Genomic DNA, 23873 nt, shown 5'->3' with positions numbered 1-23873 from the left:
CCAAACGACTGTGAGACTTCATTATTTATTTTTATTTTGGCCCTTGGAGAATTATACAATAACTTTATCCATTTGATAAAAGATGGACCAAACTCAAACTTCTCCAGAGCGTACCAGAGATAGTCCCACTCCAGACTATCAAAGGCCTTGGTGGCATCCAATGATAGGATAGCTCTATCTCCCACACTCTCTCCGTCGCAGTCTGTAAGTTTAAGTACAGCCTTCTTATGTTTATACTCGTGGACCGATTTTGGAATAAATCCAGATTGATCTGGGTGTATTAATGTCTGAATATATTTGTTTATTCTCGTTGCCAGTACCTTGGCCAAAATGTTTACATCTGAGCAGAGCAAAGATATCGGTCTATAAGATGATGTATCTAGTTGATCCTTCCCTTCCTTCTGGAGCACTATAATAATTGCTTCCAACATTGAGGGGGGTAGCCTTCCTCCTTCTATCGCCCAATTCAGCGTTTTTAGTAATTCCGGGAGCAGCACCTCACCGTATTGCTTGTAAATCTCCGCTGGTAGGCCATCTGGCCCTGGGGACTTTTGATTGGAAAGTCCTTTGACTGCCTGTTGTAATTCCAATAATGCAATTGGGGATTCCATAGCGTTTCTATCCTCTTCTGATAGAACTGGGGTTCCTATTTCTCTGAAGAATTCTTCCATTTTCCCTTTAGCTTCCCCCTTTTTTGATCTATATAGATCTTTATAATATACTGCAAATGTGTCTACTATTACAGATGTTTCAGATGATATCCCGCCTCCTGCCGTCCTGGCTGCGGGAACACTAGAGGGCGCCATATTAGTTTTCGCTAGGAGGGCCAAAGTATGGCCCACACTTTCCCCTTTCGAAAAAGTGCTTCAGGAGAAATAGTCGCTTATTTTCAACTTTCTTGTTTACCACTAACTTATATTCCTGTTGCTTCTCCAACCATAGCCTTTGTTTAGTCAGTGTTGGATTTTCCACATGCTTTTCAGCCTCTAGAACATCTTCCCTGATTTTCTCCTCCCATTCCCTAGAGTTCCTCTTGATCTAAGCTACTTGCTGGATCAATATACCCCTGAGGAACGCCTTAAGGGCGTCCCACACCACTCCCTCTGATGCCGTCCCTATGTTGAAGTCCAAGAATTCCCTTAATTTAATGCCAACTTCTTCTGGCTTCCCCATCACTTCTAGCCAGAAGGGACTTATTTTCCAATTACTTGGAGGACATTTTTTCCTTGTACTTAGTGATAACACCAGAGGGGAGTGATCAGAAACCCCTCTTGGATAATAGGATATTTTACTGACTGCTTGTAAACTTGCACAGTTTCCCAGGGCCATGTCTATTCTTGACAGTGTGGAATATGTACTTGAAAAACAGGAATACTGCCGCAGATCTGGATGTTTAGCCCTCCAAATGTCCCACCACCCAACCTCTTCCAAAAATTGGCTTAAATGCCCTTCTCCTAGCCCTGGGCTCCGTGTCCCCGGTGGAAATCTATCCATCGTTCTATTTAGCACGTTATTTAAATCTCCAACCACTAAAATCTGGATATTTACCTTATTTACCACAAATTCTGTTAACTTATACAAAACCTCCATCTTGAAGGGAGGAGGTATATAAATATTAGCCAATACATATGGTGCATTTTCTATCAAACAGTGCAGAGGAAGAGTGGACAGAATGGTACTGACTTTGATATTTTTTTTTGTTGACCAATTTTAACTTTGTTTCTTTAGTCAAATGAGTCTCTTGAATACATATCACCTCCACCTCATAGCGCTCCAAAGTAGTAAAAATTGCAGCTTTTTTCACTGGGTCCCCCATCCCCCGGACATTCCAGGAGCCTATGTTTATCATTTTAGGTCTCGTACCCAGCCTCACAGACAAGATCTACAAGGATGTAAAGCTTCCCGATGGGGACTTGGGTTTCCCAAACTATCAGAAAAAATAATTGACTAAAGCCGTAGATACATTTTAACATTGTAGCCGGAGAGAAAACATATCGAACACAAAAAAAGCCTCTAGGGAGCAAAAAGAAAAAATATCTACCCTTTTGAATATACCTAAAAAAAACATTTAAATGTGCATTCAAGTACATTCCCTTCACTTGTGCTTGATAAGTGATACGTGATACTCGTGCTCTGATACAATGCCTGCCATCCATTTTGTTCCTTTAATTCTTGCATCTGTTGTTTTAAAGAGTACACCTCATCTTTTACTTGACTCACTCTCTCTTCCGCTGATGTTATCCTGATGTTATCCTTTGTACAGTCTTTTGCACTTCCTGGCCCATTGTCACTAGTTCTTCCTTTATTTAATTTATCCGTTCAGTTAAATTATTCAGTGACCCCTTGCATACATTTATAGCGTTTAATATCTCCTTCAAGGTTGGCTCTTCCTCCCGCCTGGGGTCATCTGCTGTGCTTGACAAATGAATTTCTATAAGGGTTTTTACTAGTGCCGTTGCCCCCCCTCCTTGGGACTCTGCCACAGGATTTTTTTAAATTTTGGGAGCTGATGACCCTTGTCCAATACTTTTCCTGTCCGTTGCTACCCCTGTTTGATTTTTAACCTGTGTTTGTGGGTGCTGAACTAATTTTCCAGGAGACTTTACTAAAGTATGTGAAAATGGTTCCGATTTGGCTGCAGCTGCCTGTGCAACTTTTTCCTTGTCTTTTGCGGCTCGCGTTATTTGAAGTCAACCACTCTCCTGATTAGACTGTCCCTTTTTTATGGCATTCTTTAAAGACATGTAACCAAAGAGGTCACTTTAACCGTATACCTGGTATGTCAATCTGCTCAGGCATAGTTACCGACAGTCACTTATTCAATCAATGCTCAATATGCGTCCCGACAGGACACCTTAATAGCTCCTATTTTAAGCAATTTCCGAAACACAAAGGAGTACAGGGCTCAACTTTCCAGTGACTACTCGATAACATTCCAAGCAACAATCTGTTACCAGCCACTTTTCACATGTTCACATGTTAAATAAGATAAAAAGGTACAGGACTCAGCATGAAAGTGACATTCCAATGGTATTTCAGACTACAGTCTGTTACAGACCATTACTCACATGTCCCGTAGAGGGGGGGGGTGAGGCACAGAGATACGGTGATCTGCTAGGGGTTTCTGTACATGCTTTATATTTACTGCTGCATTCGCTGCTCTCAGCTGTTGTCAGTAAATCAGATCTTTTACACTACGCTGTCATCTTCCTCCTCTCCACTTCCTCATATCTCCACAGCTCAGCGTGCATAGCAGTGTGTCGGCGTGTCAGCTCTCCAGTCTACCCGTGCAGTCCTCCCGTGAACAGCCAGCAAGAGACAAATAGAGGCGGAGCGGGGATCAGGGATCAGGTTTCAAGCCGCCTGTACAGCATATCGCACAGGCGAACAGCCCGCAAGGGGGGTCAGGAGCAACGCCAGGCGCCGCTGCGGGGGATAGGCAGATGTATCTCCAGCTATCTTCCTCTGTCAGGGGGACACAAAACCCCCGGTCAGCATTCGATCAGCCAGCATGGTGCGGAGAGGAGACACCACAGCTGCACACACACTCACTCCTCCATCCGGTCACGCCCCAGGATGAAATCTAAAAGGATTCAACTTTCTGCATTTTTAGATGTTTAGGCCACGCTTCAAAAAACACAGTGCGTTTGTGTGTGTGCAGGAACTGCAGGTAAGTCACATGGTGCAAAAGCAGAATGGATTTCAAGGTCACCGCAATTTTAAAATACTGCATGCACCTTTTTTTCTGCAGGAAACACAGGCATGGCAGCCCATTCAAATGAGCTGATGTGCCTGCGCAAATGTGGGCTGCCAAAACATACTTGTAAATGTGAATGAAAGTTTTTTTTTTTTAAATTCTGTGTCTGTTGCAAAATTGCATTGTTCGGGGGCTGGACGGTTAACAAAAAAATGTTTGCCCAGGGCCCAAGTTTGGGTACTTGCTGAAGTGCCCAAGACTTTTTTGTTTGTAATCAAGAAATAACACGCTAACTAGGAAAAATAGGGAAAGCAGTGAGGCTGCGTTCATGGGCACAGTGAGGCTGCGTTCATGGGCACAGTGAGGCTGCATTGATGGGCACAATGAGGCTGCATTCATGGGCACAGTGATTTGGAATTCACGGACACAGTGAGGCTGCATTCATAGGCACAGTAAAGCTTCATTCATGAGCACAGTGAGGCTAAATTCATGGGCACAGTGGGGCTGCATTCACAGGCACAGTGAGGCTGCAATCTTGGGCCCTGTAAAGCTGCATTGGTGGGCACAGTGAGGCTGCATTGATGGGCACTGTAAATCTGCATTGATGGGCAAAGTGAGGCTTGCACTGATGGGCACTGAAGAGGCGGCATTGATCTCTTGTACCATGTCTGCAGTCTCTGACCATTTCTTGTACCATGCCTGCAGTCTCTGACCATCTCTTGTACCATGTCTGCAGTCTCTGACCATCTCTTGTACCATGTCTGCAGTCTCTGACCATCTCTTGTATCATATCCGCAACCTCTAACCATCTCTTGTCTTATATCATGTCTGCAGTCTCTGAGGGAGTCTAGAGAGTGAGTGCTGCCGGGATGGGGTCATGGGAGAAGTCAGACGTGTGTGGACTGGAGACTGTAATGGAACGTTCCACACTCCGCTTGAGTGCTTCCGTCATATACCGCTTCCTATCAGTCTGGATATAGATATCAGATATTCCAGCTGCTCACAAGCACACAACGAGACAAGACGTGTTGTCTGCTGAACATGGAGTGTTTATTAGAACCAAGAATACAACCTTATATAAAGTTAGAGGAGGTAACCAGAACATAAATTAACATGAGCTAATTAACTAATCATTTACCCAGACTAGGTGACTCCGAGATATGACTTTTCAGGGTAGACGTCATGTCTCCTCGCTCACCTGCTATACAATACACATTATCATAAGTGTAAGCACAGGACATCTTCACACAATAGCAGGGTCAATTAGCATAGAGAAACCCTCTGCTTACCATTGAGCTTATTCCAATTTTTTAACCTTGTGATCACTTTTTATTCATTGTACACACCGAAGGGTGTTTGTTGTACAACTTTTTTTTATTAAACCATATTGATCTATGCCATGAGGAGGCTTTCTTCTTCTCTTTTTTCCTTTTGATCTACATTTCAACATCTTTATCGCCATTCTCGCGAGGGGCTACCATATCAATTTTTCACTTTGTTCACCACAAATTCATCTGTGTTATTGGCCACCGGTTGGATCACCATCTGAAGACTCTTCCCAGCTGTCCTTTGGAAGGATCATCTGAAGAAGTAGGCATCATTCTCACGCTGTTTAGACTCATCACTACTGTGGGAGAGTCCACACCTCATGGTAAGAGTATCCATCTTCTCCTCTCTAGTGGTGGCTTCTCAAATATACAGTGGTGACAGTATCTGCATGACGTCAGGATCAATACCAGCTATACATTCCAGTGGATAAATTACTGACTGTCTATTATGTTTTGCATATGAGACCTAATTTTTTATGTTTATTCATATTTGCACTTCTTGTGGGTTTTTTTTTTTTGGAGGCTGAGTTCTCATTCCATCAGGGGATCTATTGTTTCATAGACACTCATTTGTTTGTATCACGGCACTTTTTAGTGTCTTAATTTTATACGTATAATTGCAATATTTACGTTCTGTTCACCAGTTTTTACGTTTATATTGTATATATTTTGCCTATTTTAGACATTGTATACCATCAGTGCCGCACTTGTTTTCTCCTTCAAATTACTATTACTATAAACTCTTAGATTAGTAAAAAAAATAAACCTATTTGGTTATGTATACGTATTAGAAGGCCTTCCTGATTTTAAATACAGTATGTCATGTACACAGGAAATGTGTAATTCTTATCCAAACAATATATAGAATAATAATAAAAAAAAAAAAAAATCAGTCACTTGAACTAACATGTCCTTGAGAAATTTGATTAAACCCAGCCCTTTTCTTTCAATAGGTTGGAACACCAGAGCATAGATAGGGACACTATTTTTCGGTGACCACAGAAGGAAACAAAACACAGCAAATCTGAATATTTTAAAGAGCCGTTTCAAGATTTATTAAAGGATTTAGATATTCTTAATGTTAAATTGTAGCAGTAGATAAGAATACTTAGAAGAACAATTTGCAGCAAATGCAGATTATGCAAACATGGGATTATTTCTTCAACAAGTTAGGATTCTTATTTGGAAGAACTGTCTTTGCCGTGTTAGACAACCGGTGAGTTATTGTTGGTTTTCTTAAAAAAAATTATAATTTGTTAATATATTTGAACACGATTTAATCTTTTTGCTGCATTGAATAGCTCTAATACTGCCTTTTTGCCTAGTGTTTTGTTTGTCTGGTCACAGTCTTTTATGCTTCATCTGTTATGAAATTATTCGTTGCTTAGATGCACATGATTCTTCTTCTGCCCTGAGCATCTTAAAAGTAGGGCAGATGCTGAATCATAAACTGTCACAAAAATGACCTATTAAATTGGTATAATTTTCTAAGCTTATGACAAATCTTCCTCCATAAACTGTTATAAATTCTCATTCATTGGAACACTTTAAACAATGATTTTTTTTTTAAATAATTGTTTCTAGAGTTCATATCTGTAATTCATAACATTATTATAATAGCTGAACTAGTGAGCTGAGGAGCTGATTTGTACAAAAATAACTTGCTTTACAATGAAGCAAACAGACAGAAATACAACACGTGCCATAGAAACTAGATTCAAGAAAAACATGCAGTTTTTGAAGTTATAGCTTCTATTTCCAGCCACTGACTATTATAATATAATATTATTATAATCACTAATTGTAAAGCAGACATAAGGATGTCAGCTCAGAATGTGCATCTTTAAAACCAGTTTTCAGTGGATACATCCTTATATCTATCTTGGCTTTCTTTCAAAGGATTATCAGGACATATTTTTTAGTATTTGTAATACTATAATTGGGGATTGTAAACATTCCAGATTTATATGGTGTACTGTGTTAGGGCAGCCCAATTCTGACTGAATGACACTGTAATTAACCCACACATTTTTTCACAATGTACAGTACAAGTGTGAGGCTGGCCTAAAGCTTTCTGTATTCCTCTCTTGCATGTGTTTTTCCTGGTTTTCAGGAGCATTAAACTGTCATTATTAATTGTGGAACTAAGTAGTTGCACATTGTAAGGGTCAATGTGTATATTAGCTTTGTATTCTTTAGAAAGTAAGCAGTGAATTTGGGGGGCTCAGTAGACTGATCCTGAATATGGCTGCTTCTTAGAAGTTGTTGATTAAAAATTACTTTATCAGTGGAGTAAAAAAATGCTTATGTCTATTGTATATTGAAACGAACACTGTTATACACTTTGGGGAATCTTTTGCTGCCTTGTACATAGAAGCAAAACGTACCTTGAACACAGAAATAACATTAAACTGAAATATTAATAGTAATCACCTAAAAATATATTACAATTTTCAGCTTCCTACATTGTTTTTTTAGACACTCCAGCATCATGACCTTTTAATTAACAATTTGAATTCCCTCTCGCACTAATTGGAACATAATTAATGTTGACTATAAGATAACGATTTTGCACCTTCAAACCTTGCAAGAAGATCTGAACAAATTAATGGGGTGGACAACTACATGGCAAATGAGGTTTTATGTAGATAAATGTAAAATAATGCATTTGGGTGGCAAAAATATGAATGCAATCTACTCAGGGGATGAACCTCTGGGGGAATCTAGAATGGAAAAGAACCTGGGGGTCCTAGTAGATGATGGGCTCAGCAATAGCATGCAATGCCAAGCTGCTGCTAAAAAAACAAACAGAATATTTGCATGCATTAAAAAGTGGATTAACTACAGGGATAAAGCAATAATTCTCCCACTCTATAGGACTTTGGTCCGGCCTCACCTGGAGTATGCTCTCCAGTTCTGGGCGCCAGTCCTCAGGAAGGATGTACTAGAAATGGAGCGAGTACAAAGAAGGGCAACAAAGCTAATAAAGTGTCTGGAGGATATTGGTTATGAAGAAAGGTTGCGAGCCCTGAACTTCTTCTCTCTGGAGAAGAGACGATTGAGAGGGGATATGATTTCAATTTACATATACCATACTGGTGACTAGGGATGAGCCAAACACCCCCGTCTTCGGTTCGCACCAGAACCTTCGAACAGACCTAATGTTCACGCGAACCCCATTGACGTCTATGGGACTGGAACGTTCAAATTCAAAAGTGCCCAATATACAAGTTATTGTCGGAAAACGGGTTTGGGGACCCGGGTCTTGCTCCAGGGAACATGTATCAATGGAAAAAAAGTTTTAAAAACTGTCTTTTTTTTCCCTGGAGCAGCGATTTTAATGATGCTTAAAGTGAAAAAAAAAATCATAAATTCCTTTAAATATCGTACCTGCTGGGTGTCTATAGTAGTGGCACATGTTTAGAACTGTCCCTGCACAAAATAAGATAACTATAAGATAAAAGTCATTTAAGACTGCTTGCAGCTTTAATCTAATGTTTGGTCCCTGCAATATTGATGAAAATCACTGAGAAAAATAGCATGGGTTTCCCCACCCCCCTCCCCCCAGGTCATTAAAAAGCCCCTTTGGCCCTATATACTTTGAAAAGAAGTATACAGGCGGTGCAAACAATACAGGGACTGTAGGTTTGTTCTTAAAGCGGTGGTTCACCCTAAAATCCACTTTCTGTCACTAGATCCAGCATACTGCTGACATCTGCAGTATGCTGGATTTTTTTTTCTTTTTTTTGTACTTATCGTTTTATCCGTATGTCTGCTCCGGCTCGAGCGGGGAATCCGTCGGGGAATGGGCGTTCCTAAGTAAAGCGCAGTTGATCGACGGGCTTGGATAGCACGTCACACCTTCCGGAAATAGCCGACGTGACTCTCGGCTGCTTACGGCGCTATACGGCGCCTGCCGTGTAGAGCTGACTGCGCAGGCGCCGTAAATTGCGAGAGTCACATCGGCTATTTCCGGAAGGTGTGACGCGCTATCCAAGCCCGTCAATCAACTGCGCTTTACTTAGGAACGCCTATATCCGGAAGGATACGCCGCTTGGAGCCGGAGCAGAAATACGGATAAAACGATAAGTACAAAAAATAAAAAATAAATCCAGCATACTGCAGATGTCAGCAGTATGCTGGATCTAGTGACAGAAAGTGGATTTTAGGGTGAACCACCGCTTTAAGTAGAATATATTTGTAATTTTTAACTGGTACTTCTTTAACCCTTTCATGCCTATGCCTATGTATGACATTTGGTGTTTACAAGTTAAAATCCATATTTTTGGCTAGAAAATTACTTAGAACCCCCAAACATTATATATATATTTTTAGCAGAGAATCTAGAGAATAAAATGGCGATTGTTGCAATATTTTATGTCATACGGTATTTGTGCGGCGGTGTTTTAAACACAACTTTTTGGGAAAAATTTACTTTCATGAATTTTAAAAAAATGAAAAAGTAAAATTAGCCCAATTTTTTTGCATAATGTGAAAGATGATGTTATGCCGAGTAAATAGATACCAAGCATGACACGCTTTATAATTGCACGCACTCGTGGAATGGCGACAAACTACGGTAACTAAAAATCTCCATAGGCGACGCTTTAAACTTTTTTTACGGTTACCAGGTTAGAGTTACAGAGTAGGCCTAGTGCTATAATTATTGCTCTCGCTCTTACGATCGCGGCGATACCTCACATGTGTTATTTGAACACCGTTTTCATATGCGGGCGCGACTTCCGTATGCGCTTTCTTTGCTGCGCAAGCTCGCGGGGAGGGGGGCGCTTTAAAAAATTTTTTTTTTTGTTTTCTTATTTATTTATTTATTTTTTCTAATATTACATTTTTTTTTTTTTTTTTTTTTCATTTTGATCACTTTTATTGCTGTCACAAGGAATGTAAACATCCCTTGTGACAGCAATAGGTCGTGACAGGTACTCTTTATGGAGGGATCGGGGTCTAAAAGACCTCCGAGCCCTCCTTTGCACTTCAAAGTATTCAGATCGCCGAAAACGGCGATTCTGAATACTGTGTACTTTTTTAAATCCGGCGCCATTGGCAGCCGAGAAACCCGGAAGTGACGTCATGACGCCGCTTCCGTGGTTTCAATGCGCACACTGAATCAAAGCCGTTTACGGCTTTGTTTCAGAGCGCGCCGAGACGCTGGAGGCGCCGGATCGTGGATCGGGTCTCCCGGTGGGACGGGAGGCCCGGTCAGAGCGGCGAGAGGCGGCGGGAGGGGGGGGATGTCCCCTCCCGCTCCTCCGGCATAACAACCGAGCGGCTTTTAGCCGCATCGGTTGTTATGTTTGGAAAGCCGATCGCCCGCTCTAAACAACGGTACCGGGATGATGCCTGCGGCTGCAGGCATCATCCCGGTACAACCCCTGAAAGCCGAGGACGCATATATGCGTACGCTCGGCGTGAAAGGGTTAAAGTGTAGCTTCAACCCTAAAATCTTTTTTTTAAGCTTTTCGGAAAACATAGAGAAGGGTTATCACCCCTGTAACATTTGTTTTGCTGTCTGTGTGCATCTGTTCATAAGATTGCACCTCACTTTCTGTCCCAATGACAATTTTTTTTTTCTTTTTTTGTGAAACAAGGATTGTGATAAAGCATCAGTGGACAGGAGACACCTCTTACAGAAGAGAATTTCTCTTCCTAGGGGTAGATTTCCTCTCACTTCCTGTTGTCTCCTTTCGTTTGCAAGTAGGAGTCGTTTGTAATTTGGATGTTATATACTCTGCATAAATTTGGGACCTAGGTGTTGGTGTTGCCACAACACTGTAAGCCCTCACAGTTAGTCTTGGTGGGCGCTGGAACGCTCTGCTGTCAAATATTAGATCAAGAATTGTAATTTCACGCCCCTGTTGAACAGGGGCAGAAAAATTGGGCCTTAGGCACTGATGGCGGTGCAAAAAACACTGCAACCCCTCACAGATACTGTAATTGGAGCGCAGCAAAGCGCCTCGTGCAAAGTATTGCATAAAAAATTGTTATTACATGCTCCTGTTAAACAGGGGAAGAAAAATTGTGCCTTAGGCACAACACTGCAACCCCTCACAGATACTGTCATTGGAGCGCAGCAAAGAGCCACACGCAAAGAATTGCATCAAAAATTGTTATTATAAGTCCCTGTTAAACAGGGGCAGAAAAACTGGGCCTTAGGCACTGGTGGCGGTGCCACAACTTTGCAACCCCTCACAGATAATGTAATTGGAGCGCAGCAAAGAGCCACATGCAAAGTATTGCATCCAAAATTGTTAATATACGCCCCTGTTAAACAGGGGCAGAAAAATTGGGCCTTAGGCACTGGTGGCGGTGCCCAGAACCAACAATGTTCTTACTAGCTATCAGCAAGATCATTGAGGAGGAAAAGGATATTCAGTCAGCAGCATAACATGACAGTCACTCAGCATCAGCATAGGCATTTTCCAAGGGATCTGAGATTTCCAAAAAATTATTCAGTTACATCAGCATCATGTGCTTGGTAGCTGGTGTTGATCCAAGCCTGATTCATTTTTATGAAGGTCAGTCGATCGACTGAGTCAGTGGAGAGGCGCACCCTGTTGTAGTGATAATGTATATGTATAGTGCCCAGTACTCCGGTTAGATAATTGATATCTTAGATGTTAGTATGATGACTATAAATTACGTTGTTTCGCAGCAACTCACACCAGGCAAATTTAATTAACTTCCAATAACATACAAAGTCCAAAGTCCACAGACGATACAAAGATCCAACAAAGTGTTTCAGAATCCCATCTTTTCCTAGACCTGTGCAATATTCATCATAGAGTGACGAGACTAGCTGAATGCCAGCTTGACTGCCTCAAATATTGGTCTCACACTGAAGGGGGGGGGTCAACCAAATGTTCCTATTGAATGAATACCCCCCTCAAGTCTAATTACCATCAATAAATACTTCCTTCCTTACCAGGCCATCTCACACATCTAGTTCATCTTAGATAAGATTAACACATCAAAAGGGTCCTCAGCTGTTCCCTTGATCTGTGTTTGACCACTAACCCAGCAAACACCTTTTGATGTGTAACCTTGAATCCCTGTATGTCACACATATATACTGTGCCTTACATATACCACAATATTTTACAATACCTACATATCTATATTAATATTACAACATATTCCCCCACTCGGATCGGTTCTAACTACTAGAACTGATCCATAAATCAAGCAACAAACGTCATTATGGTTTGAGGTACTGGATGCTTTACAATGGCTCATATGAAATATTAAGTTGAGAATGGTTGCATCTCTCTTCACCAACCTCTAAAATATCCCCATGAAACAGTTATTAGATAATATAACGTTAGGCCATGACTGGAAAAGTATTCAGTAAACATTCGTGGCCAGTATAGCTGTTAGGCCTCATTTCAAAGATTGCTCCTTGTTTTGCAAATCACATCACAATCTTGAATATTGTGCAAAAACGAGCTGATGTCACAGTCCATTCTGACTTCACATCTCTCACCATCTCACTGAAAGTAAAGCTTGGTATGTTTTGGGAGGCCCAATCCACATAAGTCCAGGATTCTCTCATCTCCAGGCTCAAAGTTTTCATTTTTATAAAGATGCTTTTACACAAACACCAGCAATTCCTGAAGTTCTTCCATCTTCCATCTTTGTAGTAAGAAGAACCATTAATGTATCAGCAGTCCCTTTCAAGGTCAAAAAGGTTTGGATCTGGAAGTAAAACTTCTGTGCTGCAAACTATTTCCTTGCACTTGACACCTTCAATCATTAATCCACCAATCAGGACACTTGGTTCCTTTAACATCAATATTCTGAATTTGTTGATTGCCAGCAACAATTTGCTTTCTTAATGTGCTGTAGGCCGACCCCTCGTTGCCTTTAATAGAGCTGTTTTGTATCATTCAGTCCATAATTCCACCAGAATGGTATACCAACATATATATATATATATATATATATATATATATATATATATATATATATACCCCCATTCGATGGTTTAGAGTATCAGCTTGACATCAGTGTTTATCAGATCTTCTGTGCAGACAAATCGGCAGTGGAAATTCTCGCCAGTATAAAAAATAGGACGTTGGGTAAGTCCATTGAAAATAAAGAAAAAAAGGAAATTTGAATGTTCAAAAAAAAGTCCATTGCTTGATGAATATTGAGAGAGTGTCCATGAATTCTTTACAATTTCTTGTATAGTGACGTTGTCCATTCAGAGTTTCTCCCCCACTAGCCAACAATTACTCCAGCTATTCACATGCAAACGCGTATCTCCAGCAATGTACTGTACTTGAAAGACAAAAACTCTGACAAAAACTCATTAGCAAGGACCTTAAACAAAGAACTATTTACATGTTTACACTTTAAAGCTAATTCACCCCCACTGCTATAGAAGTGTCATTTTCCTTGTCAAGAATATCTTTATTAAATGCAAGAATAAATTGTACATGAAGCATACATTCGTTACAGTAATCAGGTGGTTATTATAACATAAGATTGACTAACAGTATCATCTTTCTTAAACAACAATAAACGGGAATATTTTAGCCATGTTCTGTGTACTATCGCAGGAAGAGTTTAAGTAGTTAACATAGCCAAATATGTAATCCTTACAACTTGTCCTAGTGGCTAGTGGATAATATATCAAAGATAATACGTCCTTATTTAATGTAACCTTACTACCTATCAACTTTAAATTTCTAAAATGTGCTACCTTTTCAAAGTTAACGGTAGATACACGAGGGTACTACCTTATGCAGTATCAGATCAGGAAAAGGAAGAAGGGAAGAAAAGGAAGGAAAATGGGGGGGGGGGTCAGGTAAGGAAGTCTGCAGGGATGGGCTAGGATCCGTCGTCAAAGCATGAAATGTACAACGGTTATTTTTGTATAGGAAAGCTACCATGGCATCATTACACCTTTATTAAAATTTTCTGGTATAGCATATTGTATCCAAGGGTTCCATATTTTTTCAAAGTTGGCGATCGTGTCCGTTTCTAACGCTTCCATTTTGGCGTGCGTCATAGCAATATTCATTCTATTTTTTGTTTCCGTCGTTGATAAAATTGGAGTTTTCCAAGCTTTTGCTATGGTTTGTTTGGCTGCCGTAAAGAGTTGTGCTAGTAGCTTGAAGTGCGTGTGTGTTAGATTGATGGGCTTTAAATTCAGTAGTGCCAATTTAGGGTCTGGAAGTATTCTCAATTTAGTCACCGCATTTACCATCTTGAAAATCTTATCCCAGAATTTCTGTACTATTGGACACGTCCACCAAGTATGAAAATATGTACCTTCGGTGATGCAACCCCTATAGCAATGTCCGGTGCAGTTTGGTGCATATTTAGCTATTCTGCTTGGCACCAGGTACCATCTCATTAATACCTTATAGCCCGCTTCCAATGCTATTATATTCGAGGAAGCCGATTTAGTGTTTCGCCATATTTGATTCCAATCCGAGGTATTAAGTTCTATACCCAGGTCACTCTCCCATTTCTGAACATAAGGAAGCTTTGTTGTGTTATTGTGGGATAGTGACTGCAAGTACAGAACCGAAATTGTACCTCTTACATGTGGATTATCTTTACATATACTTTCAAAAGGTGACATCTGGTTTTTCTGAGCCGAAGAGGTCAGATGTGTTTCCACAAAATTTTTTATTTGGAGGTATCGAAACAATTCTGATTGAGGTATACCGTATTTTTTACATACTGTCGGGAAGGGCATGATACCCGATGAATCCAAAAATTTATAGACATATATACAGTCTTTCCTTACCCATTCCTTGAATGTGTTAGGGAAGATCCATGCCGGATAAAATGTTGGGTTTTTATAAAATGAAAGCAGTGGGTTGAGAGGGGACACCAGTGAATACTTGGATTTATAGCTATCCCATAGTGAGAGAGAATGTTTAATAATTGGATTGCAGATTTTCCCGCGTAGCTTGGGAAGAATCCATAGTAAGTTAGCTGGAGGGATGGGATCATACTCGGTTGCCTCAATCGCTACCCAGAGAGGTGTTTCCTTTTTTGCATGATATTTGGCCAAGGTTGAAATTTGCGCTGCCCTATAGTAGTTTGTAAAATTCGGATATCCTAACCCTCCTTGAGTTTTGGGGAGATGCAAGATTTTCGCCTTTATTCTGGGCCTAGATGTGCCCCATATAAAGGTCGTCATTCTGTTTTGTATTATCCTCAGAAAGTAAGCCGGTATTGGACTCGGGAGCACTCTAAAAAGATACAACAATTTTGGTAATATTGTCATCTTAACTGCGTTGATCCTACCTAACCAGGATAATGGGAGCTGGGACCAGGATTTGAGTAAGTTTGTTATCTGTTTAAGAAGAGGGGGATAATTATAAGAGAATAAATCAGATGTATCAGCCGTTACGTGTGTTCCTAAGTACGGGATGCTCTTATCCGACCATGTAAATGGAAGACCTACTGTGGCTGCACTTAATTCTAGTCTTGAGAGGGATATGTTTAGTGCTACACATTTCTTGGGATTAATGGCTAGACCTGAGAACGTCGCGAATCTATCAAGTATTGGGATGAGATTAGGGCCAGTTACTTGCGGGGAAGAAAGAAATAAAAGAATGTCATCCGCAAATAGGCATAATTTATGTTTATGACCTCCTAATTCTATACCTAGGATAGTGGGGTCTGATCTGATTTTCTGAGCAAGAGGTTCGATAAGGAGGGCAAATAATAACGGGGATAACGGGCAGCCCTGACGTGTTCCTCTTCTGATATCAAATGTGTCAGACTTATATCCTGCGTATTTAACATAAGCTTTAGGGTTATTATAAAGTTCCATAATCCAATTAGTGAAATTAGGGCCAAAGCCCCATTTCTGTAGAGTATATTTTAAATACGCCCAGGAAACAGAATCAAAAGCTTGTTTGATGTCCAGAGAGAGAAAACACGCCGGTATACCCCTTTTCTTTGCTATGTTGGCCAAGAGGCATGCCCTGCGTATATTATCGCCCGCTTGTCTGGATGGCATGAAACCTACTTGATCTCGATTGATTAGAGTACCGATAAAATTGTTAAGGCGGGTAGCTAGTATTTTACCTAATAGTTTTATATCTATGTTAAGCATAGATATGGGACGATAATTGCTACAAAGTGTGTCATCCGCATGTGGTTTGGGAATCATACAAACTGTTGCTAGCAACGTTTCAGGTCTGAAGGTTTTTTGCTCTAGTAAGTTGTTAAATGCCTCTGCCAGTCTGGGTGAAAGTAACTCAGTAAAAGTTTTGAGGTAGTTTGCCGAGAACCCGTCAGGTCCCGGTCTTTTGTTAATTTTGAGTTCCCGAATGGCTAAAGCTACATCCTCTTGCGTAATTGGTTCTTCCAACTGTTCTTTCTGTGATTGACTTATTTGTGGAAGATTAATTTGTGCAAAAAAGGAGTCAGCTTTAGATTCGTCAAATACAGTAGTTTCTGAGTAGAGTTGTTTTAAATGTGAGCTAAACTTTTGAACTATTTTATGTGGGTTGCTCGAGAGAACCCTGTTGGCAATTTTTAACTTTATGGGTTTAAAAGTCTTATTGAGTGTGTTTAGCGCTCTAGCTAAATATGTCCCTGGTTTATTAGCTTGCTTGTAGAAAGCATGTCTAGATCTATTAAGTGTTCTATTCGCCGAATCGGTTAAGAACAAGTCGTATTCCAGACGTGCTTTGTCCAGCCGAGTTCTATTAGTTTGAGTTTGGCAGTTTTGTAGGGCCAGAAATGCTAAGTTGAATTCTGTTTCCAATTTTCTTGCCATCAGTGCTCGCTCCTTTTTTAAGATCCCTATTTGCCGCTGGAATGCTCCTCTGAGGACTGGCTTATGTGCTTCCCATAATGTAAGTGGGGATATTTCAGGGCTTGCATTGAGTTCTAGATAGTCTTTTAGAGCTTGTTCAATCAATTGGCAATGGGCAGGGTGTTTGAGTATAATTTCAGGAAGATACCAAGTGGGATCATGGTTTTTCGGAATGGTTGATGCCATTGTGGTGTACACCGCATTGTGATCTGACCAAGGGATGGGTATTATATTTGAATATAGTATTTCAGGGACCATACCGATTGTCACAAAAATATGATCAATTCGGCTGAAGGATTGGTGTGGGTTTGAAAAGTATGTGTAGTTACGTTTTGTGGGATTGTGTTCTCTCCACGTGTCTACTAAATTGTATTTGGCTAATAAGTTGGGAAGGGTCCATTTAGCTTGGTGTTTAGGTGTGACATAGGGGGTTTTATCTAAGAATGGAAGAAGGACTTGGTTGGAGTCTCCGCAGATGAGGAGAGTCCCTATTTTATGTGAATTAATTATTTGGAAAAGATGCGATAAGAAGGGTAACGGGTTTAGATTAGGAGCATAATAAGATACTATTGTGATCTCCGTATCTAACACTTGGCCTGTTAATAGTATGTATCTGCCCTCTGGATCTTTGATTTCCGTTTTTAGAGTGAATGGTGTGGTGCGATGAAAAGCGATAAGGGTTCCCCTTTTTTTGACTGAAGCAGAGGCTGAATAGACTTGTGGATAGGAGGGGTTAAAAAATCTAGGAGTCGTGCTCGTAGTAAAGTGAGTTTCCTGTAGGCAAACAATATGGGCTTTCTTGGCCTGAAATGTTCTGAAGGCCTTGGTTCTTTTCTGTGGCACATTCAATCCCTGTACATTTAACGACAATATATTCAATGGTGCCATGGTAGCTTTACTTCTCTGTCCATCTTACCGTAATAAACCGGAGGACATCTGGCCAGCCCAATCCCTGCAGACTTGGGGAAAGAAAGGGAAAAGGGGACTCTGGGGTATTCAACCTTGAAAAGGAAGGGAAACACAGAAAAAAATAGTAAATAAACAGTCAACAATAAACCAATAAAGTTTGTTAGGTTTACCCGTGGCGGGGATGGACTACCCCCGCCAGGGGAAAAGGGGATCCCATCAATCCCCCGCTTAATCTTGCGGGGAACTGAGGAGATCATGGTGGAGCACAGGTTGGTTCCGTGCGGTGGAAAACCGCTGTAAATATGTTCAAGTAAACACCGTCTGAGGTGTTTTTTCTCAACTAAGCTGTTAATAACATTTCGAACAGGATAACACTAACTACTCGCCTTCTGTTGTTTAGGCGAGAGATATGAGAGGGGGTTAACTATCCTTAATTAATTAAATAAAGAGATTGTAGAATTCATTAGCCTATACCAAAGATGTTTTAATTGGATCATGTGTTCCATTGGAATTTTAGGAAAAAATTCCTCAAGTAGGTCCAATAGTTTGGGTAAGATTAGGCTTCTATTGATCAGATATATGTCAGATTGGGTATCTACCTATTGACCATTAAAACAATGCAGATTCTACACACCAAAACTTGCCTTGCGCCTGGATGCTGACTGGGCTACTAGTGCACGAGGTGGTGTAATGTGGTGAAGCAACTTTGGATATTATAACTAGAGGAGGATAAGAGAATGGGTTTTAGAGGTGTCTCTTAGGTACCCGGGGTGTAATTAAATGGTGTGGGATGTCATAAGTCTGAGGGACCCTGCGAATGAAGAGGCAGGCCTTGTCGTTTCCTCCCCCCCCTCCTCCCCACCCTGAGGTGAGGAGGAGGTGAGGAAATAAAAAGTGGGGGGGAAAGTGGAAAAAAAATGGAAAGAAGTAAGAATGTGATAAAGGTAGGAGTGCAAGGTAAAAAATGAAAAATAAGAATCGCAATAAGCGGTGAAAATGAGAATAAAATTGGGTCAAAAGAGAAAAATTTAAAAGTAGAAATTAAAAATAAGAGTAAAAAAAATAAAAAAAATAAAAATAAAAAACATCAAGTTCTAAATTCATGCAATCTGTACATCTTTTCTTGTGAAGTGTTCTTGTGACCAGGGGAAGAAGAAATTCATGAGGTCCTCTGGAAGGTGGTCAGTCCATGGTATCCTCTTGGTCTTGGGGTTGAGACACAAATCTTCCTCGTTTGTTTGTGTGATGAGTTCCATTGTTCTTTTCAGGTTGAATGATGCCATTGCGGGAAGATGTTGATGCTGATCTTCTGCGGGAGGAGTTGTGTGTGATACTGTGATCAATGAGCTTCAGATCAATTAAAACTTGGTGTAATTGATCAGGTGATCTGCACACTATCTTTGAGCCCTGGAATGTAAATCTGAGGGAGAAGGGAAATCCCCATTGGTACTTTATGTTTCGCTGTTGTAATTCCACTAAAAGGGGTTTCATTGCACGCCGTTTGGTAATTGTCAGTTGCGATAGATCGGCGAATATCTGGAAATTGTTTCCCTGGAATGTTAAACTGCTCTTCTCTCTGGCTGCTTCCAGAACCTGCTCTTTTGTTCTGTAGTAGTGGAATTTTGCAATGATATCCCTGGGGGGTCCCTCAGATTTTTTTGGGGCTAATTCCCTATGTATTCTATCAAATTCCAGGCGTTCTACAGGCAGTCCCGGCACTAGCTCCTGACACAATGCTAGAATGGTACCTGAAAGGTCCAGGACCGTCTCAGGAATTACCCTGAATCTCAAATTCGATCTCCTGGCGCGGTTCTCAAAATCTTCTAGTTTGCTATGAAGTACCAAGTTCTCCTCTTTAAGCGCATCTAGTTCTGATTGGCAATCTTGAGTATAAATTTCAATTTCGTCCATTTTTGCCTCTAAAGTCTCTGTGCGGCAGCCCAAGTCTCTTATTTCCTTAGTTAGACTAGTGGTGATTTGCTCTGAGGTGCGCTTTAGCGCTTTATTCAGCATTTTCTCGAATTGACTTAGGAGCTCTGAGGGGACTGTCTTACTTAATGTAGCTATTTGTGGGGCATTAGACATGTCCTCCTCCTCACTGTCCGTGTCCATGTTCCTCAGAGAAGCTGCAGATTTCATTCCCTTTAACAAGCGTTGCTTGCCTTTCCCCTCAGTATTAGACTCTGAGGTAGCTGAGGTGGCTGAGGAGAATGCCGCCTTTTTTACAGAGCCCTTCATCTGCTGGGCCGTGCTATTAGGGTTGGATTTACCCTTATTTCTGGCACCCCCCAGCACCATATTTCAATAAAATGGTTCTCCTCACCTCCTGGGAACTCGACCCGTCGTTTTCTGTTCGTTTGCAGCTCTATTAAAATCAATTATTTGCGGTTTTCTTTCCCCACAGAGCGGAGCTCTAGTGCAGCATGACTGTGCAGCTAGACCCCGCCTCCTGGCTCCAGAAGTGTCATTTTCATTCAAAAACAGATCTGGACCCTTCAATTGTTCTAATAGTGTGTAATATTCTATTTCCATCTTATCATACTCAATCTTCAGATGGTCATATTTCTGTTTTAACTGAGGAAATGGTAGCCAGGTCCTTTTCTTATTATTTTGGTCGGCTCTGTTTTTCATGTTAATATCACCTATGTTTGACACAGAATTTCCCCTCTTGTTGTGATCATTAGATATTATCTTCTGATCTTTCTGTTCAGTGTTTGTCCTAAACAATGTGGCTACATCAATTCTGACAGCTTGCTCATTTGACTTTCTCCATAAATGATCTGCTCTCAATAATATGTCTTTTAAATCATGAGGATTCGGGGTAACTAATAAAATATTTTGTTTGATATCTTCATGCAAAGCATCTAAAAACATAAAGCATCCCCGCTCAAATTCAAGATTATTACCAACCAACAATTCCATAACAGTATATATCCTGTGTGACAATTCATAGGGAGATTCACCCTGCATCTGTTCGATCTTCCCATGAATCGCAACATTGGAATGCACTCCGTACAGAACACATAATAATTCCATTAATATGTCCCTTGTCCTCAGAGGCTGAAGACAGATCTGTTTGATTCTCAGCCAAAGACCATTCCCTAAAGAATGTTGCAAAACTCTTTCTACGTCAGATGGGTTGATATTGTACAAATCTATGACATTCTGCAAGTCACAAAACCATTTTAAAAAACTGTTTAAATCATAGCAGGGAACCATTCCTATTTCTTTAAGAATTGCATCCAGTTCTTTTGGTTTCAAATGCTTCATTACAAGCTGAACTTCACCTGTATTGTTATTGTTATAAACCGTGGTGGTCACAGTGGGTGCGGCTGGCAATGAATTATCAGATTTAATATGAGGTTCTGTTTCATTTGATAGAAAGTTTGTATTTTGCTGCAGATTGCTTAATTCAAGATTTGATGCACATCTGCATTCCTGAGATCTCTTCTCTAATTCCATAATTCTTAATTTTAATCTCTCATTTTCCTCTGATAATTCATCACAACGTTTAGATTTCTCAAGTAAAGCTCCACCAATGGTAACTGCATGCAATTTTAAATTTACTGTCTCAGTTTCTGATTGGTTTTATAACCTCTGACAAACCTTATGGCTATTATCAACTGCAATGTATGTGATTGTCACCGGTGCAAAAAACAGGTTATATTATATTGACCTGCTGCAGTACTGTGTAAACCTCTGAAAAGGTTTATAAGTGAAAGCAAAGGAATGTGGTTACTGCGCTGGTCTAAATGTGTAATGACACAAAATAGTAAATTAAATCTAATACAATAAAGTGCTGGATCCAGTACAGTGATATGCGTGATACAACACAATAAATAACTATACAAATAAATAAATAAGTAAATAAATTAATTGCAATGTCCAGCTGTCACCAGCGTGTGCTATTGCGTAGTGCTGAGTGCAACTACTGTGCCACCAAACAAGATTTAAATAAATAAATAAATAACAGTGAAGAATCTCACAAGCATGTGACTAAATAAATATCAAAATTTCATTCTGTTAGACATATGAGATATATACGTGATACTGTGTGCAACTAGTTTACCAACAAACAGATCTAAATTAATATAAATATATATAAATATGGGTTCAAAGTGCAAAGTCATAACATATGTGCAAAAAGCTTTTTAAAGTTCATGTGCCTGTATAACACAACTCCAAAATTGCCTGGAAAACCAGCAACTTGTCAGTTTGGAATCCAGTGAAGGGAAAAAAAAATGTTGTGGTAGTTTGTCCTGGAGTTATATCTCATACATCTAGGGTGCAGCTATCTCTTCCACCCGACGGAAACAAGTGCTACCACCACCAACTGCTGAAATACACACTCACCAGATCCCAGCTGGTAATAAGCCCAAAGCCTTATTCCGTTATGATCGATTGTGTCCTCTTTTCCTCTATCACAAGACCTTCCTTTGTGCCTCAAAAAACCAAACTACTCACAAAGGAGGTGCTTTAACCAGCACCTGGTGTATTTGGCAGTATCGGGTTTGGACAGCCGCTCACCAGCTTGTCTTTGGGTTGCGCGCCCAGGTCCTGCTACACTTGTGGTTCCGCTGGTTTGGTAAACCCCCTCTATGCGTTGTCCACCTGGCTTCTACGCGTTTCGCAAGTCTGCGTCATCAGGAAAGCTGGTGGGTATTGATAATGCAACTGTATTTATACTCTCAACTGTTATTTCAATGAAATGGCGAAACCGGAAGTGGTTCCGCCGCCATCTTGGCTAAACCGGAAGTATCCCGGCCGCCATCTTTACTCCTGTATGCTCTCAGCTATACTCTTAGCTGTCAATTCGGTGGAATGGCGAAACCGGAAGTAGTTCCGCCGCCATCTTAGCTGTACCGGAAGTACTCCGGCGGCCATCTTTACTGCTGTATGCTGGCCAGTACTGTATACAGATCGTTGGGAGGATGTTTCTGCTGGGTGGCCGCTATGTGTGATTGTGCAGCAAAGCCCACGCTAGCACACCGCTGCCGCCGTTACCTCCCCTTTGTTGGTCTACCTCCCCTCTCTCTGTTTTGATCTGGGAATTACTGAATCGAAACCGGATGTACCCGTTCCGCCATTTTAATGTCTGGCATATGCTACATATGTTATATAATTCCTAGTACCCTCACTATTTCTACCGGAAGTACCCGGTCGGCCATATTGGGTGCTGGATTCCGCCCTGACTTGCTATGTGCGTCTGTGCCCGATGCTGCCATAGACACCTTACAGAGACACATCAACATTTATTGTATAGTTCTTGTTGCTATTGCCCTTAAATGCCAAAAAACCTTAATATTGGGGAAAACAGTAGAGCAATCTCCATATGACAAATGGGTGGTTGCATCTATACATTTTTTCATCAGGAGTACGTAAAATAATTTGAATACAACAATAAAAAATTTAAAATTAAATTAAAATTGGTTCTATAGGTGCATAAATCTTTCGGAAGCATATATATAAATTTGGAAGCTGGGAATAACTAAAGTGAATGTGGATGCATACCCAAATTCTATGTGAGTGTGGATGCATACTAAAATAGTGTATAAACCATGTGTCAATAATCTTCCAGAAAACAATTGACATCTAGTTCTACATTCATTCCCTTAGGTCTGAGTGTCTCCATTTTATAAATCCATTCTGTTTCGTTACGTGAAACCTCCCTTCTCATATTTAAATTTCTCCAGTTCTGTTCTATTTTGTCAATAGCATAAATTTTTAGTTTACTGGGGTCTTTATTATGTTTTTGTTTAAAATGCAACGAAACACTGGTGTATGAACCCCTTTTTTATATTCCTAATGTGCTCCCCCATGCGCACTGACAGCTTCCTAGTGGTTCTACCCACATACTGTAGCCCGCACTCGCACTCCAGTACATAGGTGACATGCGTGCTACTGCATGTGATAAGTTTCTCTATTTTAAATTCATTTTTATTAGTGTGGGATTTGAAATGGCTGATCTTCCTAGGTCCTTTTGTTATGCGGCATGGTTTGCACTTCCTGCATCTGAAAAAACCCTTCTGATCGAAGAAGGTGGTCATTTTCTTGGGAGGGTCCGGTACATTTTTTACTAAGGTGTCTCTAAGTCTTCTGGCTCTCCTGTATATGAATTTCGGCTTGGCAGGTA

At 40.6% G+C, this 23873-nt stretch overlaps 1 protein-coding gene across 1 annotated transcript in view; it reads left to right on the top strand.

Annotated features, from left to right (window-relative positions):
* The first annotated feature begins 5938 nt into the window (after positions 1-5938).
* The window catches only part of ABCA13 (ATP binding cassette subfamily A member 13), a 410714-nt gene continuing 392779 nt past the window's right edge, over positions 5939-23873 (top strand). The window contains exon 1 of the mRNA XM_040354439.1: positions 5939-6241. Coding sequence (XP_040210373.1) covers positions 6173-6241 — 69 coding nt within the window. The 5' untranslated portion in view covers positions 5939-6172. The remainder of the gene's footprint in view (positions 6242-23873) is intronic.

The sequence above is a fragment of the Rana temporaria genome, chromosome 5 (genome assembly GCF_905171775.1).
Source record: "Rana temporaria chromosome 5, aRanTem1.1, whole genome shotgun sequence".
Lineage (NCBI taxonomy): Eukaryota > Metazoa > Chordata > Amphibia > Anura > Ranidae > Rana > Rana temporaria.
This window is presented reverse-complemented; position numbering and strand designations above follow the sequence as displayed.